Genomic DNA, 18,919 nt, shown 5'->3' on the forward strand with positions numbered 1-18,919 from the left:
TCGTGCAGCACCCCCCCCCCCCCTCCCAACCACACCATCCTTCCCCCTGCCTCTGATCCTGATCTGGGTGGGGGGGCCCTGAAAATTCTCTGAAAATGAGCCCATAAATTTTAGAACATGGAAGATGGCCATTCTCCTCAGTGTGCCTGTGCCAGATCTTTGAAAGGGCTGCCTAATTAGTCCCACTTCCCTGTTCTGTCCCTATAGCTCTGCAAGTGTTTCCTTTATGAGTATATATCAAATCCCTTTTTGAAGGTTACAACTGAATCCACTTCTACCACCCTTACAGGCAGTGCAATCCAGATAATAATAACTCACTGTGCAAGAACATTTCTCTCATTTCCCTTCTGTTCTTTTGCCAATTATCTTAAATCTGTGTCCTCTAGTTACTGAACCATCCACCAGTGGCAACAATTTTCACCAATCTGTTTGCTCAAAACCCCTCATAATTTTAAACTCCATTCTTACAATCCTGCTCTAATACTCCAATAAACCAATTATTACTGAGAGTTCTACTTGTGACATGTAATAGGCACTCAGACCTGGACTGCATTCGTTTTAAACAGGTCTAATTACAAGAAGCAACATTTACCTTCACTTCTCACAACAATAGCCGAGCTTTTCCAACTAGCTTTATTAAAATAACAGCAATCAATATAATGTCTCATTTAGTCAATCATCAGAACCTATCAACTGCCTCTCATACTGAGAATGAGGTCTAACCTATGTCATGTTTCTTGTTCCATAAACAATAACATTAATTTCTAAAATAAAACTGATTCTTTTAAAGTGGAAATACATTGTCATCCTACTCAACCAAAACCACCAAAAACGGATTAACTGATTAATCATCTGATTGCTTTTTGTGGGATATGTTTGGTACAGTATGGCTGTCCTGTTTGTCTTATTCATTTCAACAAGGATCACTTGTGTCAAGTGTTGTGTTATTGCCTTCTTCAGCAATAAGGTAAAAACAATCTTGAGTTGAAAGGTAATCAAAGAGTGGGTTCTTTATTATTAAATAACAGGTTTACAAGAGAGCTCTAAAATACACATGTGACTAGGTGACGAACACAACTCCAACTGAGCTATCACATGTGGGTTGATGTCACTTCCAGTGAAGATGCGTGAAGTACTCACACTGTTAAAGTGGTATCACAGCATCCCCCTTTCCTAAAATGGAAATACACAAAAGATAAACTATGTACATAATGAAAGAAAACAGTTTTGATCAATATTTACATATGCACTGACTTTCAAGTCCTTTAGTCAAGTGTCTCTAAAACATCAGGTGGTCTACAGACATGACCTGATCTTGTCACTCTGTAGCTTGGTTGAGAGCTAGACTTGTCGATGTTTCTCTCTTGACCTGCCTGTGTGTTCTGATAGTCATCCTGTGCTTGAGCATTACATTTGTCACTTTTCTTTGCTACATTCTGTGGGTTGGAATATGAATGTGTTCTTGAAGCAATAGAGTTGTCAGGCACAATGTTGTTTGCTAGTTCCCTAAGCTGACATCAGTTTCCCCTTAGCTCTGCACCATTCGGGGTGGTAACTTCATTCAATCTTGGTTCAGTGCAGACTTTGGACACCCTCACGGGAAACCATGCTCCCTCCTGCAGATAGATCACTCAAATCTTCTGTCCAGTCTGTAATGGTGGAATTTCCACACCTGCATGTTTGTCGTGGACAGCTTTCATCTTCTTTTGTTTCTCTATCAGTTTGTCCTGTATTGATGAAGATTTCAGGAAGTGGTGACTTGGTAGAGTTGTTTTAATTTGTCTTCCAAATATAAATTCTGCAGGTGATGGTAATCCTGTGCCAATTGGTGTTGCCCTTAAGTCTAACATGGCTATGTCCAGATCCTGTTCAACTTGTTGACACTTCACGATTAGTGCTTTGACTGTGTATACCATTTGTTGCAAATCTTGGATGGATTCAATGAGAATCACAACTGTTTTGGACGTCTGTCCTTGGCACACTGCTGACCTCATGGATTGTCAGAATTCAAAGCTTGCTACATGCCAGTAACCTTGCAACTGCTGGACCATTCATATTGACAATGTCAAATGTTTTCTGTGACCACAAAGCTTTACCGTACCTACATTGCAGTGTTAGTGTTCCCATACATTTGATTGGAGTACCGTTGTACGCAGTGACTCTTGCATTTGTAGGTTGCATCATGGCTTCCCATCTTGCCAGGTACATGTTCTTCAGTATTCTCAGTGGTAAAATATTTGCACTTGTTCCTGTATCAATCTTGAGTCGCATTTTGTGCTGTCTGGCTTTCTCTGGGCAGATGATGTCAATGCTGCTGAATGCTTCCTGCTGAGTAACCGAGTCTATCTGATGGGCCATTGTTACTGTGTGAAAGGTTGCTCACCATCAGTAATCTCTCTGTTACTCGCATCCATGTCAATCTTGTGGACATGTCTGTGTTTGGATTGGCCTCTTCTGGATTTATCCCTGTTTCTCTCACAATGTGGTGTTTGTTCCTTGTCAGGTCATGGTCTGCTGTGACTGCTGGCCAGTTTTCCAGTACAACCTTGCCCAGTGCCCTTTCCTACCACACACCTTGTTCTTGTCCATGTAAGCAGGACAATTTCTTGGTTGGTTGGCCAGTCCGCACTTGCCACATATCTTGCCTTGCTGAGGTGACCTGGTGTTCCAAGTGCTCGTATGCATTGCCTGCTCGTGGCAATGGCCTCAAATTTCCTGCTTTCTTTCAGGGGACTTTCATTGTCATACCCTTTCTCCTTGTCTAGTTGTTCTTTCTGAAAACCTTCTATCAGGGCACATGCAACGACCAATTCTGTGATCCTTTTGGATAGCTCCACTTCCGAGAAATCAGATCTTTCCCTTTTCATGGCATCTGCATACGAATTGATCGATGGTCTCCTTTGATTTCTGCCTGTAAGCCATTAGTTCAAGATGATGGATTTGAAAATTAATCTTGACCTACAACTGGTCCTCTAGTGTCGTCCAGAGTCTCACTGAGTCTTTCTGGTCTGCTTCAGATAATTTTGAGGTGTTGATGCAATGCAACCCCTCATTGCCCATCATGATTTTTATTTTGATCGCTTGCATGGCCAGCTCAGTGACAGAATGATCCAAGAAATACAATTTCATGTGTTGCCAGAATTCATGGAGAAGTTCTTGGCTTACCAGTTCATTAACGGGTATTTGGTAGTCACAGTGCCAAATTACTTGTCTGCAAGGATCCTTAGCTGGAGCTTTCCCCTTTAAATTACTCCCTTTTTTTTTCCTGAGACTTTCCCTAAAGGGAAAATAAATTGCAGGTCTCCTGTGTGCATAGCGTCGGACTTCAGCCACACCCTGTGTTTTCAACCTGCGATCGGGAGACTCTGCCCAAGAAACGGTTATGGTGGGAAAACACACCGCACAATGTTCTCCGAAGAGAACCGACTCTACTCGCAGTTCTCGAAACTAATCCCACCCTATGCTTGCTTTTTCTTACCGATAATTGTCGAAATACACTTGAGCAGTGATTTCATGGGATGATCATTGAAACTGACAGTGTCACGCTATCGCCGCTACCTTCAATGGACTTCAATGAGAGATACCACTGTACCTGATGAACACTGTTGCTGAGCCTATCTGCTGTACTGTTATTTGGATGCGTTCTGCTACCTCCGCACAGTGGTCCTCAACTACACCTCAACACTACCAGGCTGTGCATGGTGTGTCCAGAACTCAAAAAGCTTCAGGAACCACAGCCTGCCACCGTAATGTCTTTGGAGAGCTTGGAAGTCGAAAAATTTTCAGAAACCACATATTGCCACCATAATGTGTTATTGTCTTCTTCAGCAATAAGGTACCAAACAATCTTGAGTTGAAAAGTAATCAAGGAGTGGGTTCTTTATTATTAAGTAACAGGTTTACAAGAGAGCTCTATAATACACTTGTGACTAGGTGTCTAACACAACTTCAACTGAGCTGTCATGTGTTGGTTGATGTCACTTCCTATGATGAAGTACTCAGACTATTAAAGTGGCATCACAACATCAAGTGCTTTGAGACACCCAACGTGACAAGATGCAGTGCTTTCTTTTTTTTTCTTAATTTAATATAGATCTTTTGGACAGAATTAATCTTCCTCTTGCTCTCCCTCACACAGGTCTTGAAATAATTGCATGAAGCAGATAAGTTAGTGATTATAAGATTGAACAATTAATAAGAAATAAGTGTTTAAGAAAATTGCAAAATACTTTTCTTAAGTGGCCATTAAGTGCCCATGCCACCCTGCGTAAAGTGGAAGCGGAGGCAGAAGCGGGTCGGGAAGGGGCCTCCGAGCCTCTCGCTCCATTTTACACACTCACCCCACCCCCCCACCACCACCTTCCTGCTCTTTGGGAGGTGTAAAATTCCGGCCCATGTCTTTGAAAGAAAAGTCTATTGATTTATTTACCACTTCGATTTTGTTTTGTTTGCAAGCATGAAAATAAAGAACATTGGGGCTTTGGATTGATGTTTTTTTTCTCCCTGTTGAAAATCAAATGATTTTACACTTGTCTTTCAACGTTTATTCAATTTGCTAACTCCTGTAGGACAAAAATTGATGTAACATGTATAATACTTTGTACAGCTGTACAAAAAGCTAATCAATATCTATTGCTTCCATTTCTGGTGGTATGTGTAGAAATGTAGGGCAGCACTTTGGTCTAACATGAACTTTATTTATTAGACAGTAGTGGCATTTACCGTTCGCAAGGAACAAGCAATCTCCTCAGTCGCCAAAGAATTCTTATGTCCAACTTTTGAAATGGGTGTAGTCCTTGATTTTGTGCAATGGAGTGGAAAGGATGATGGTGAATTAGCAGCCCATTTTGCATCTCTTATTTATTTATTTAGAGATACAGCACTGAAACAGGCCCTTCGGCCCACCGAGTCTGTGCTGACCAACAACCACCCATTTATACTCACTCTATGGTAATCCCATATTCCCTACCACCTACCTACACTAGGGGCAACTAACAATGGCCAATTTACCTATCACCTGCAAGTCTTTGGCTGTGAGAGGAAACCGGAGCACCCGGCGAAAACCCACGCGGTCACAGGGAGAACTTGCAAACTCCGCACAGGCAGTACCCAGAATTGAACCCGGGTCCCTGGAGCTGTGAGGCTGCGGTGCTAACCACTGCGCCACTGTGCCACCCAATGATTTTTATTTTGTTATGATTTTTATTTTCATTAAGGTCAATAGTCAATCAACTCCCTATCATCCATTTTACACAAAGTCATGATCTACCCAGTTATTCTGGCTAGGGCTGCTGATACAGGAAACAATTGACAATGCCCTGCAAAGCAAAGAATTAATACTGGGCTCTAAACTGTCCTTTGTTAAGAAGCCTCTAGCCTGCATACATGCTTTCCACCATACTTTCTCACTGACATTTCTTTTCTTCTTTGGTATATAGCTGACCAGACTGGGATGTTATTCGTTGGAGATGCAGTGCTGCAAGTTAGTAAAGCACTTATATTGGTTTTACATTTTCTCTCTTTAAGAGTTGCTGTGTATATTTCACTAGCCTAAAATTATATGTGGCAAAGGTATATTCATATCGATTTTTGTTTGCAGGTTAATGGTATAAATGTTGAAAATGCTACACATGAAGAGGTGGTGAGTATTATCTGGTCTGATATACTTGTTAAAGATTGCATTCTCTAATTTAATGTAATAAGGAAGAAATCAGCAAGGACATAAGTATGGAAGACTGCACTAACATTGTACCAACTGAACATAGTTCACAAACATATTTTTGAAGCAAGATAGCTGTTTTGTGTTACTACTTAAGAGTTAGTTGATGTGATTTATAACCGAGTTGCCCTGGTGGCAAGTGGGGGGGAGGCATTATGTTAGCTGTGCCCACATGAGTGCTGCCCTGTTATGTCAACCAAATCAAGATAAACTTTGGCATCATTATTAATCTTACAGAGTATTAGATGGCATGTGCCAGCAATGTAAATGGCAGTGGGGATAAACATAGAGACAGGAAGAAAGTCTAATGGACAATTTCTGAATAATTTTCAGAGTGAATAAATCAAACGACCATAAGTAGGATAAAGGATTCACGGCTAAGAAACTAATGTCGTCACTTCATAATAAACCATGCATTGTAGGATTGGGACAGTGTAAGCAAATAGGACCAGACGTCGGTCATTCAGCCCCTGGAGCCTGTCCCGCCATTCATTTAGTTCATGGCTGATATATACCTCAACTCCATTTGCCCGCCTTCGATCCACATCCCTTGATACCCTTACCTCCCAAAAACATCTTCTGATCTCAGTCTTGAAAATTGCTATTGACCAGCATCCACAACCTATAGGAAGAAAACATTTCAGATTTCTACGACCCTTTGTATGAAAAAGTGCTTTTGGATTTCCCTCCTAAATGGCCCAGCTCTAATTATAAGATTATATGGCCTTATTCTGGATTTCATGGCCAGAGGAAATTATTTCTCTGTTTCCTCTCTATCAAAATCTTTTCACATTTTGAAAGCCTTGATCAGATAATCCTGTCAATCTGCTAAATCATCTTTCAGTCTTTCCCCGCTTCTCAAACTTGCATTTATGTAGAACCTTTCATCTTTTCAGGATATATCAAAGCACTTCAGAGCTAATGAGTTACTTTGAAGCACTGTCACTCTTACGGTATAGGCAAACAAGGCATCTATTTCTACTTAATATTATAAATACCTATTGTCTCAATTAGCCTTATATATATCTAAAACATCCCACAGATAGCCATGAAGTTGCCCTATTTTCAGTGGTGCTGGTTGAGGAATAAATGTGAGGCAGGAAACTGGTGATGGTGTCATGGGATCTTTTAAGTACACCTGAACTGCCAGAGAGGGCATCAATTTAACATGTTAGCTAGAAATTTCTTATGGGGGTGTAATTGGCAAGTAATGACTAAATTTACACCCTTTCCATTCCCGTTTTGCCAACATAAATTTACGCTGAAATCTCTGACCAATTTCATTGGTACATGCCAGGATGTAAAAATCAGTGTAAAACAAGCAGAAGTCAGCATAAATAATCGGGACTCAAGGAATGTATAGAACTCACACCATAAATTCCTACTGCAAGTCGGAAAATTAAAATTTGAAGCCATCGGTCCAGCACATCAGGCAAAGCATACTTAAGAAAATGAAATTGTGGAAGCTCTTCAATTTTTAATGTGCCTCCTAATGATGTCATAAAAAAGCATTCAATACAGACAGTACAGAGCACATCTCAGTAAGGATAAATAAAAATGATTGCTTAATAAAATAGCAGCAAAACATCTGGAAATATGACATTTCTCACAGTGCGTCTAAAATGCTGAGTATAATTTTGAACCAGCTTGATTACAGAAAATTCATATGTGTCACCCATGGTCATGAGGGGCCTTAAAATTGGCATTAGCCTCTTATTTACATATGTATGGGGCATAATACATCTTTCAGGCAACCACCTGGGACATCTGAAAAATATTGGTTGGATGTCTTTTCAGGCATCTTTTGGATACGGAATGTTTGTCTGTAAAATAGGCAAAATGAGGATCAATTTCTGCCCCATCACTTTCTTTTAATGGCTTTTTAATTGTTCTGAATACTATTGTTAAGTTCCGTGTTCTTGATTTTGTTTGATCTCTGTATGTTAAGATAGGAGAGTGTTGACACATGGTGAGGATAAATATAATGAAAGACTTGTCGTGTTTTTATTGTACTTGCTATATCTGGTGATTTTTTTGCAGTAAAGCTGTTGTTATAAATTACTTTGACAGGTGCACCTACTGCGAAATGCTGGAGATGAAGTTACTATCGCCGTTCAGTACCTCAGGGAAGCCCCTTCCTTCCTTAAGCTCCCGCTAGGTAAGAGACAAGAATAATATAGATTGGTTTATTGTTCTTTTCTGCTTTGATGTCGTTAAATAAGAACAGCATTGACATAAGCTATCTCCAAAGATTGCCTCATTGAATTTAACACAGAAGGGCATGAGGCAGCAGTACACAGAACGTCATTATAAATAACTATTGTCTCAGTTAGCTGCCCACATTTGTACCTATATATCTGAAGTGTCCTTTATTATTTATTTATTTTCAAATATCTCTGTAAATATGTTTCAATTAACTTCAGAGGTATGGGGCTGAATTTTATCCAGCCCTTTGAAATGGGATGAGAGGCGATGGGACAGACAAAATTGTATGGGGAGGTGTCGGGTGGTGTGCCCGATGTTCTTCAGCCACCATGCCACTTTGTCTGTGATGGCCCTCCTGCCTGAGGCTAATTGAGCCATTTAAGTGGTCAATTAAGGACAATTTAAGGGCAGCTTCCCTCCTCCACTTGCATTTAACTAACGTCGGAGGGGTCTGCCGCCATTTGGAGACACCACCAGGTGAAAACTGGTGGCTTCCATGCAGGCTCGGTGTGTGTTCCCTCCTTTAGGGGCAATCCATGGCCCATGGAGCGCAATTGACTGCCCTTAAAGGGAAGGGCAGCCCCGACGGCATGCCTGCCTGCTGTTGAATTTGGCCAGGGTACAATAAATGGCCGAAGCAGGCTCACTCACCACTTTCCGTCCTGTCCCCCGGCCCCCAGCTGCCAAAATAAAATTCAGCCTATGGTGTGTTCTTACGCCACTTGGGAGTTAACCAGCCAGAAAAGTTAGTGAAAATCATACAATGCAATATTAGTACTTAACAAGTTTATCTGAAATTCATTTGTACACCATTTTAACCCACTTGGTTAATGCCTTCATTAAAAAAACAGATCAAGGAACTTTGCACAAGCAACAACAACAACTTACATTTATGCAATGTTTATGCAATTTTAATTGGTTTACATCTCCCCTAACAAGTTAAGCTTTTATGCACAAGTATGTTGCCTTGGTATTTCCAAAGCTTCCCTTGGGGATTGGCGCAGGACTTGTGCTTGCAATTTGTGCAGACCAATCACTTCCTTGGAAATGAAGCTGAAGGTTGTGCATTGTCAGCCCTGCAATTGTTCTGCAAGGTTGTGCAGATGCAGGGTCACCAGACAAAGCTAGCTGGGGACTTTTTACCTGAACCCCTCTCGGATCGGAGCTTATGATGGGGACAGGCAGCAAAGGGGAAAAGACCTTAATGGTGAGTGTCCTTGTTTTTTTTCTTTCAAGGAGCCTTTGATCTTCTGGCTGTTAGCTCTGCAGCTGCTCTTCCAAACCCTATTCCAAATGGAAGGCCCTCCAATGGAGGAGCAGCAGTGGGGGAAAGTGGAGTCATGTAAATGACACATTCCACCAAATTCAGCCTGTCCAGTGCCTATTGTTTGGGGAGGGGGGATTCGGCATTGGAAATTGTCTCCTATGACTTCATGGGAACATATAACAAAGTATAAATGTAATGGACAGTGCTGAGCAAGATAAATTAAGTGGAAAATAAAAGAATTATAATCACCAGTAAAAATTATTATTCACTGATAAAGGGGGCTAAATTGGATCGTCCCTGAAAATAGGCGGGGGAATTCGCAATGCGCGATTAACCTGTGCCCGTTCAATGTAATCCAAGCAGCAAGCCATCTTTGTACTTCCTGCTCATTACAGTGATTGCTGTATACAGCCAATACTAACTGGTTTGTTCATCATGTCATGCAGGTCCCGACCTGCCAAGAATGAGGTACATTGGTTTTGTTGATGTTCAATATTGATGTTCAACTGTTGCTGGAGCGAGGAAATGTCTTGTTGAACAGATCAACCGTGGCTGGAAAAAATATTTGCATACGAACAGAAGATGCTTGTGTAGACAAAGGACCATTCCCTGACATATTCAAACCACTGCCAGACAGAGTAGAAGAACTAGGCAGGTAGTGCAGGAGTCCCCTGGGTCCATCTCCCTCTCGAACAGATTTTCCACTTTGAATCCTGTTGGGGGAGATAGCTTCTCAGGGGAATTCAGCAAGAGCCAGGTCTGTGGCACCATGGGTGGCTCGGCTGCACAGGAGGGGAGGAAAAAGAGTGGGAGAGCTATAGTGATAGGGGATTCTATCATAAGGAGTACAGATAGGTGTTTCTCTGGCCACAAACGTGACTCCAGGATGGTATGTTCCCTCCCTGGTGCTAGGGTCAAGGATGTCATGGAGCGGCTGCAGGACATTCTGAAGGGGGAGGGTGAAAAGTCAGAGGTCATGGTTCACATTGGTACCAACAACGTAGGTAGACAGAGGGATGAGGTCCTGCAACAAGAATTTAGGGAGCTAGGTAGCAGATTAAAAAGCAAGACCTCAAAGGTTGTAATCTCTGGATTTCTCCCAGTGCCACGTTCTAGTGAGAATAGGAATAAGAGGATAGAGCAGATGAATGTGTGGCTGAAGAGATGGTGCAGGAGGGAGGGCTTTAGTTTCCTGGATCACTGGGTCTGTTTCGAAGGTGCTAGGGTCAAGGATGTCATGGAGCGGCTGCAGGACATTCTGAAAGGGGAGGGTGAAAAGTCAGAGGTCATGGTTCACATTGGTACCAACGACGTAGATAGAAAGAGGGATGAGGTCCTGCAAGGTAGAACCTGTACAAATCGGACGGGTTGCACCTGAACTGGAATAGGACCAACATCCTTGCAGGAAAGTTTGCTGTTGGGTGATTTAAACCAATTTGGCAGAGGGATGGGATACAGAGTGGAGGTACAGTAGGGTGTGATGCACAACTAAATATAGAAGAGAAACTAAGTCAGTCTGGAAGGCAGAGCAAATATAGACCTGTTGAGGCACAAGCAAATAAAGCAAAGCTGGATTGCATCTATTTTAACGCAAGGAGTCTTACAAGTAAGGCAGATGAATTGAGGTCCTTGATTTAACACATGAGAATATGGTATTATTGCTATCAGAGAGACATGGTTGAGGGAAGGGCAGGACTGGCAGCTTAATATTCCAGGGTATAGAATCTACAGGCGTGACGTTGGGGGTGTGGGGGGTGGGGTGGGGGGGTGTAAAAGAGGAGGTGGCATTGCACAATTGATCAAGGAGTTAATTACTGCACTAAGGAGGAATGATATCTTAGAAGGTTCCTCAAATGAGGCCATATGGGAAGAACTTAAAAGCAAAAAGGGGCAATCACTTTGCTGGGAGTGTACCACAGGCCTCCAACAGTCAGGGAGAGATAGAGGAACAGATATGTAGGCAAATCTCAGAGAGGTGTAAAAATAATAGGGTAATAATAGTAGGGGATTTTAACTTCCCCAATATTAACTGCAAAAGACTTAAAGGGGGCTGAATTCTTAAATTCATCCAGGAGAGCTTTTTGAGCCTGCACATAGAAAATCTTACAAGAGAAGGGGTGGTACTGGACCTAATCCTAGTGAATGAAGCCAGACAAGTGGTAGAAGTGTCAGTGGGGGAGCATTTCGGGGATAGTGACCATGACACTGTAAGATTTAAGGTAGTTATGGAAAAGGACAAAGATGGACTGGAAATAAAGGTCCTGAATTGGGGGAAGGTCGATTTCAATATGATAAAACAGGATCTGGCCAAAGTGGACTGGGAGCAGCTACATGTAGGAAAATCTACATCAGAACAGTGGGAGTCATTCAAAAAGGAAATAGTGAGAGTTCAGGACCAACATGTAAAGGTGAAGGATAGGACCAATAAGTCCAGGGAACCCTGGATGTCAAGGGATATAGAGGATTGGATCAGGAAAAAAAAAAGAGGCTTATAGCAAATTCCGCAGGCTGAAAATAACGGAGGCCCTAGAGGAATATAGAAAGTGTAGGGGTGTACTTAAAAAAGTAACTAGGAGAGCGAAGAGGGCACATAAAAAAAACACTGGCGGGCAAGATAAAGGAAAATCCCAAGGTGTTTTATAAGTATATTAAGGGCAAGAGGATAACCAGGGAAAGAGTGGGGCCTATTAAGGACCGAAGTGGTAATCTGTGTGTGGAGTCAGAGGACATAGGTGAGGTTTTAAATGATTACTTTTCATCTGTGTTCACTATTGAGAAGGACGATATGGGTGTAGAGATCAGGGAGGGGGATTGTGATATACTTGAACAAATTGGCATTGAAAGGGAGGAGGTAATAGCAGTTTTAGCAGGTTTAAAAGTGGATAAACCCCCAGGCCCAGATGAGATGTATCCCAGGCTATTATGTGAGGCAAGGGAGGAGATTGGAGAACAGCAAATGTGGTACCATTATTCAAGAAGGGTAGAAGGGATAAACCAGGTAATTACAATCCAGTGAGTCTAACATCAGTGGTAGGGAAACTATTGGAAAAAATTCTGAGGGACAGGATTAATCTCCACTTGGAGAGGCAGGGATTAATCAAGGACAGTCAACATGGCTTTGTCAGGAGTCGAACTTGATTGAATTTTTTGAGGAGGTGACTAGGTGTATAGATGAGGGTAAAACAGTTGATGTAGTCTACATGGACTTCAGTAAAGCTTTTGATAAGGTCCTGCATGGGAGATTGGTCAAGAAGGTAAGAGCCCATGAGATCCAGTACAATTTGGCAAATTGGATCCAAAATTGGCTTAGTGGCATGAGGCAGAGGGTGATGGTCGAGGGTTGTTTTTGCGATTGGAAGCCTGTGACCAGTGGTGTACCACAGGGATCGGTGCTGTGACCCATGCTGTTTCTAGTGTACATTAATGATCTGGATGTGAATATAGGAGGTATGATAAGTAAGTTCACAGATGACACGAAAATTGGTGGTGTCGTAAATAGTGAGGAAGAAAGCCTTAGATTACAGGACAATATGGATGGGCTGGTAAGATGGGCAGAGCTGTGGCAAATGGAATTTAATCCTGAGAAGTCAGAGGTGATGCATTTTGGGAGAACTAACAAGGCAAGGGAATATACAATGGATGGTAGGATCCTAGGAAGTACACAGGGTCAGAGGGACCTTGGTGTGCTTTTCCATAGATCACTGAAAGCAGCAGCACAGGTAGATAAGGTGGTTAGGAAGGCATATGGGATACTTGCCTTTATTAGCCAAGGTATAGAATATGTGCAGGGAGGTTATGATGGAGCTGTATAAAACGCTAGTTAGACCACAGCTGGAGTACTGGTTGTAATACTATAGGAAGGATGTGATTGCACTGGAGAGGGTGCAGAGGAGATTCACCAGAATGTTGCCTGGGCTGGAGCATTTCAGCTGTGAAGAGAGATTGGATAGGCTAGGATTGTTTTCCTTAGATCATAGAAGGCTGAGGGAGGATCTGATTGAGGTATACAAAATCATGAAGGGTATAGACAGGGTAGATAGGAAGAAACTTTTTCCCTTAGCAGAGGTGTTAATAACTAGGGGCATAGATTTAAAGTAAGGGGCAGGAAGTTTTGAGGGAATTTGAGGAAAAACTTTTTCACCCAGAGGGTTGGTGGAATCTGGAACACACTGCCTAATGGGTGGTAGGGGCAGGTGCCCTCACAATATTTAAGAAGTATTTAGATGAGCACATGAAATGCCTTAACAAACAATGCTGTGGGCCAAGTGCTGGAAAATGGGATTTGAATAGATAGGCTTGATGGCCGGCATGGACACGGTGGGCTGGAGGGCCTGTTTCTGTGCTGTATAACTCTATAACTCGATGACTCTATGACAATGGATGTTGATCACCAGACAGTGAGGGGGTGGAGAGCACATTCCAGGGCCTGCTGGGGTGATGCAATCCACAGGGGCCAGGACAAGTTGGACTAGCTGGTCATATGACTAACTGGCTGTCCCAGGGCTTTTTGAACTAGCAACAGAGAGCTTGACAAGAAAGACTGTTTGCTCCTGGACTGAGAAGATCTCTCCTGTCTGCTCACATCTCTTTCTCACAAGCCTCTGAATCCATTGAAGACACATGAACCCCAAGAGAGAAAAGTCTCCTATAGCGAACAAGGTTTAAGAAGAATACTGAGCCCCAACAAAAAGCAAGATCTACCTGCAATCAAGGACTCTACAGTGAGCTCCAAGAACCGTATCAAAAACTCTTCAGATATTGCCTCAAACTTTGCCACTTTATTTCTTCTGCTCTCTTCTGTCTCTATCTGCATGTGTGTATCGCATATGCATGCTAGCGTGGGCGCGTCGTGTATCTATTGACGTTAACCGAATTAGAGTTCGTGTAAGTTTAATAAATTTCAACCTTTTTTCTTTGAACCTAATAAAACCTATTTGTGCTGGTTTCTTTGCCTTATATTTGGAAAGCAGTGAACAAGGATTCACCAAGGGGTAGCTAAAAACAGTGTTTTAAAAATTAAACCCTGTTATGGTAAGACCAGGTGAAGGCTGAAAGGGACCCCTAGACCCCTTTCTCACCTGGTCGTACCAATCAACAAAATCGTAACTTATGAGTATCACTTAAAGTTAGTCAGCATTGTTTAAAGATAGCCTGCACCTCTTCAAGGTTGCGGTGGGGGAGGGGAAGAGGCAGGGGTGGGGGGGTGCGGTGCAGGAATGCATTGTGACTGGAGCAAGTGCTGACAGTCGTGGTTGAAGAGAATCCGACTTGGCAAAGAGTGAGGAATGGCACACCAGGAGAGAGAGTGGGCTCCAGTGTTTTCAGGCAGTGCACTGGAAGTATTGCTAGAGGAGGTAGAAAGGAGACGAGAAGTCCTCTCTTCACAGGGAGCCAGGACGCTCTCCAGACACACACACAAAAGACAGTGGGCGGAATCCTCCTGGCCCAATTGAGATGGACTTGAAGGCAGGACCGGAAGGAAATTCAGAAAACTTGGTGTCGGTTCAGCAATCCAACGGTTCCCGCCTCCGGACGATCTTCCCACAGGCGAGTCATCAACAGCAGAAGCTATTCACCCAGTTAATCTGCATAATTAATTGCCCATTAGTAACCTGACTGGGGATGCCGCCAGGATCTTCCTGGCAGTGGACGGGTCCCCCACTGAGACTTAAGTCCAACGGGTGCCTGAAGTCAGATTGCCGGCGGCTGGTCCAGGGTGAGGGTGGCACGAGGCCTCCTATATTCCCCCCGCCCCATCAGAGCTGCAGCTATCAGCAGGCCACAGCTGCAGCTGCCAGCCATCCTGTGGAGGGGCTTCCTTCCAAAGATGCAGGCCCAATCAGGGGGCCCGCAGCCTCAAAGACATGCCTGCTGTCTTTAGTTGGATGGCGGACCCAGAAGTGGCCTCTTAATTGGCCACCTCCAGTAAGATCTCCTAGGTGCTGCCCTGATGATGAAGAGGCAGCAAAGACACTTGATTTCACACTCGCAGCCACCAGCTCAGATACTGATACTGTGCGTAAATTAGAGGATAGATTAGAGGTGAAATCTGCATGCGGTGCATCGTCGTGCACATGTGGGCTTGAGCCAGGGCAGGGGGGCTAGGATAGTACAGGTTCCAGCTCACTGGAGGGCGGGGTTACAGATGGGTTCAAATGCGGAGGTCTCAGGTAAGGACTGTGATGGAACAGTTTACAGAAGAACACTAATGGATACACACAGCAAAATGCTTGGTGCCTTGGGAAGCCTGCCACAAATCCTATATTCACTGTCAAATGAGCATGGAGGAGTCGGGCACCAACTGCCACAGGGCTTTACGCAGAACTTGGAGCCCCTCCTCTCCAGCATGGAGGTAGTGCCTAAGCTGTTTGCACACTTCTGGACTGAACCAGGATGCAGCATCTGACAGCCAATGTTGCAGCTTCCATTGCAGCACAAGCAGCAGTCACCCAATGTCTGAGTGCCACAGCGGAAACTCAGACTGAGGTCATGCAAGATCAACTTGCTACCATGCAAGTTCACACTGATTTCATGTATAAATTTAGTTTGGTATGTTTATTTTGTGTTGGCTTTTATTTTTACATTGTAGCCAAGCAAGTGCCATGATGGTCAATTTCAGAGAGATGGCAAGGTGTGGGATTGTTGGGGAATTGGGGTTGTAGTTATTGATATTGCACTCGAATTAGTTCTTCAACGAAAGCCTGGCCAGAAACGAGCTCTATAGGCTGCCCCTCCCTTCCACTTCCTCCTTCCTCAGTGCAGCGGAGTTTAAATAGCCGCCGGTGAGGGAGCAGAGTTAGAGTGGCGGAGTTTAAATAGCCACCGGTGAGGGAGCAGAGTTAGAGCAGCGGAGTTTGAATAACCACCGGTGAGGGAGCAGAGCCAGTGCAGTGGAGTTTAAAAGAGCAGCCGGTGGGGGAGCAGAGTTAGAGTAGCGGAGTTTAAAAGAGTGGAGCCAGTGAGGGAGCAGAGTTAGAGCAGCGGAGTTTAAAAGAGTGGAGCCTGTGAGGGAGCAGAGTTAGAGCAGCGGAGTTTAAAAGAGTGGAGCCAGTGAGGGAGCAGAGTTAGAGTAGCGGAGTTTAAAAGAGTGGAGCCAGTGAGGGAGCAGAGTTAGAGCAGCGGAGTTTAAAAGAGTGGAGCCAGTGAGGGAGCAGAGTTAGAGCAGCGGAGTTTAAAAGAGTGGAGCCAGTGAGGGAGCAGAGTTAGAGCAGCGGAGTTTAAAAGAGCGAAGCCTGTGAGGGAGCAGAGTTAGAGCAGCGGAGTTTAAAAGAGTGGAGCCAGTGAGGGAGCAGAGTTAGAGTAGCGGAGTTTAAAAGAGTGGAGCCAGTGAGGGAGCAGAGTTAGAGTAGCGGAGTTTAAAAGAGTGGAGCCAGTGAGGGAGCAGAGTTAGAGTAGCGGAGTTTAAAAGAGTGGAGCCAGTGAGGGAGCAGAGTTAGAGCAGCGGAGTTTAAAAGAGCGAAGCCTGTGAGGGAGCAGAGTTAGAGCAGCGGAGTTTAAAAGAGTGGAGCCTGTGAGGGAGCAGAGTTAGAGTAGCGGAGTTTAAAAGAGTGGAGCCTGTGAGGGAGCAGAGTTAGAGCAGCGGAGTTTAAAAGAGTGGAGCCAGTGAGGGAGCAGAGTTAGAGTAGCGGAGTTTAAAAGAGTGGAGCCAGTGAGGGAGCAGAGTTAGAGCAGCGGAGTTTAAAAGAGTGGAGCCAGTGAGGGAGCAGAGTTAGAGCAGCGGAGTTTAAAAGAGCGAAGCCTGTGAGGGAGCAGAGTTAGAGTTGCGGAGTTTAAAAGAGTGGAGCCAGTGAGGGAGCAGAGTTAGAGCAGCGGAGTTTAAAAGAGTGGAGCCAGTGAGGGAGCAGAGTTAGAGCAGCGGAGTTTAAAAGAGTGGAGCCAGTGAGGGAGCAGAGTTAGAGCAGCGGAGTTTAAAAGAGTGGAGCCAGTGAGGGAGCAGAGTTAGAGAAGCGGAGTTTAAAAGAGTGGAGCCAGTGAGGGAGCAGAGTTAGAGCAGCGGAGTTTAAAAGAGTGGAGCCAGTGAGGGAGCAGAGTTAGAGCAGCAGAGTTTAAAAGAGCGAAGCCTGTGAGGGAGCAGAGTTAGAGCAGCGGAGTTTAAAAGAGTGGAGCCAGTGAGGGAGCAGAGTTAGAGTAGCGGAGTTTAAAAGAGTGGAGCCAGTGAGAGAGCAGAGTTAGAGCAGCGGAGTTTAAAAGAGTGGAGCCAGTGAGGGAGCAGAGTTAGAGTAGCGGAGTTTAAAAGAGTGGAGCCAGTGAGGGAGCAGAGTTAGAGCAGCGGAGTTTAAAAGAGTGGAGCCAGTGAGGGAGCAGAGTTAGAGTAGCGGAGTTTAAAAGAGTGGAGCCAGTGAGGGAGCAGAGTTAGAGCAGCGGAGTTTAAAAGAGTGGAGCCAGTGAGGGAGCAGAGTTAGAGCAGCGGAGTTTAAAAGAGCGAAGCCTGTGAGGGAGCAGAGTTAGAGCAGCAGAGTTTAAAAGAGCGAAGCCAGTGAGAGATAGTGTATGTGAGTTCTGAGCCGATCGACAGCATTCCAAAGAAAATTAAGTGTGAGGTCATTGGGTGTGCAATTTGTTTCCATTTTATTTACTTTTTAATTTTTTTCCTATTGAATCTTGAGTATTCCTTAGTAGTAGCAAGTTTTATTTGTAGTTCCAAGGTTTATTAATTAGTAGATAGAGGAATGGCAGGGCAGGTCCGACATCTGGAGTGCACATGCTGTGCTATGTTGTAATTCCAGGACACTTCTCGTGTCCTGGATATCCATATATGCAGGAGGTGTCATCAGTTGCAGCAGCTTGAGCTCCAGGTTTTGGAACTTGAGCAACATCTGGTGTCACTGTGGTCCATCTGTGAGTTTGAGAGCTTTGTGGATAGCACGTTTGCAGATGTGATCACCTCGCAACTTAAGAGTATGCAGGCAGAGAGGGAATGCGTGGCCACCAGACAGGCAGGTAGTGCAGGAGACCCCTGAGTGCATCTCACTCTCCATCAGGTATTCAAATCTGAATACTAAGGGAAGGGATGATTCATCTGGGGAGTGCAGCCAGAGCCAGGGCCATGGCACCATGGGTGGCTCAGCTGTGCAGTGGGGCACAGTGGCGCAGTGGTTAGCACCGCAGCCTCACAGCTCCAGCGACCCGGGTTCAATTCTGGGTACTGCCTGTGTGGAGTTTGCAAGTTCTCCCTGTGTCTGCGTGGGTTTTCTCCGGGTGCTCCGGTTTCCTCCCACAAGCCAAAAGACTTGCAGGTTGGTAGGTAAATTGGCCATTATAAATTGTCCCTAGTATAGGTAGGTGGTAGGGAAATATAGGGTCGGTGGGGATGTGGTAGGAATATGGGATTAGTGTAGGATTAGTATAAATGGGTGGTTGATGGTCGGCACAGACTCGGTGGGCCGAAGGGCCTGTGTCAGTGCTGTATCTCTAAACAAAAAAGACTGGAAGAGTAACAGTGATAGAAGATTTGATAGTTAGCAGAATAGACAGGTGTTTCTGAGAACGCAGACTCGAATCCAGGATGGTGTGTTGCCTCCCTGATACCAGGTTTAAGGGTGCCACTGAATGGCTGTAGAGCACCCTGAGAGGGGAGGGTGAACATCCAGCAGTTGTGGTCCACATTGGTACCGATGATGTAGGTAGGAAGAGGGATGTGGACCTCAAAAGTAGTACTCGGAACACAGGAGCAGGAGTAGGCCATTCAGCTCATCGAGCCTGCCCCGCCATTAAGCATGATCATGGCT

At 44.4% G+C, this 18,919-nt stretch overlaps 1 protein-coding gene across 1 annotated transcript in view; it reads left to right on the forward strand.

The window, feature by feature from the left end:
• sntg2 (syntrophin, gamma 2) overlaps positions 1–18,919 on the forward strand; it is a 325,968-nt gene that overhangs the window by 61,622 nt on the left and 245,427 nt on the right. The window contains exons 6-8 of the mRNA XM_068028487.1: positions 5,439–5,482; positions 5,600–5,641; positions 7,790–7,877. Of these exons, the coding sequence (XP_067884588.1) occupies positions 5,439–5,482; positions 5,600–5,641; positions 7,790–7,877 (174 nt within the window). The remainder of the gene's footprint in view (positions 1–5,438; positions 5,483–5,599; positions 5,642–7,789; positions 7,878–18,919) is intronic.

This window comes from Heterodontus francisci, chromosome 3 (assembly GCF_036365525.1).
Source record: "Heterodontus francisci isolate sHetFra1 chromosome 3, sHetFra1.hap1, whole genome shotgun sequence".
NCBI lineage: Eukaryota > Metazoa > Chordata > Chondrichthyes > Heterodontiformes > Heterodontidae > Heterodontus > Heterodontus francisci.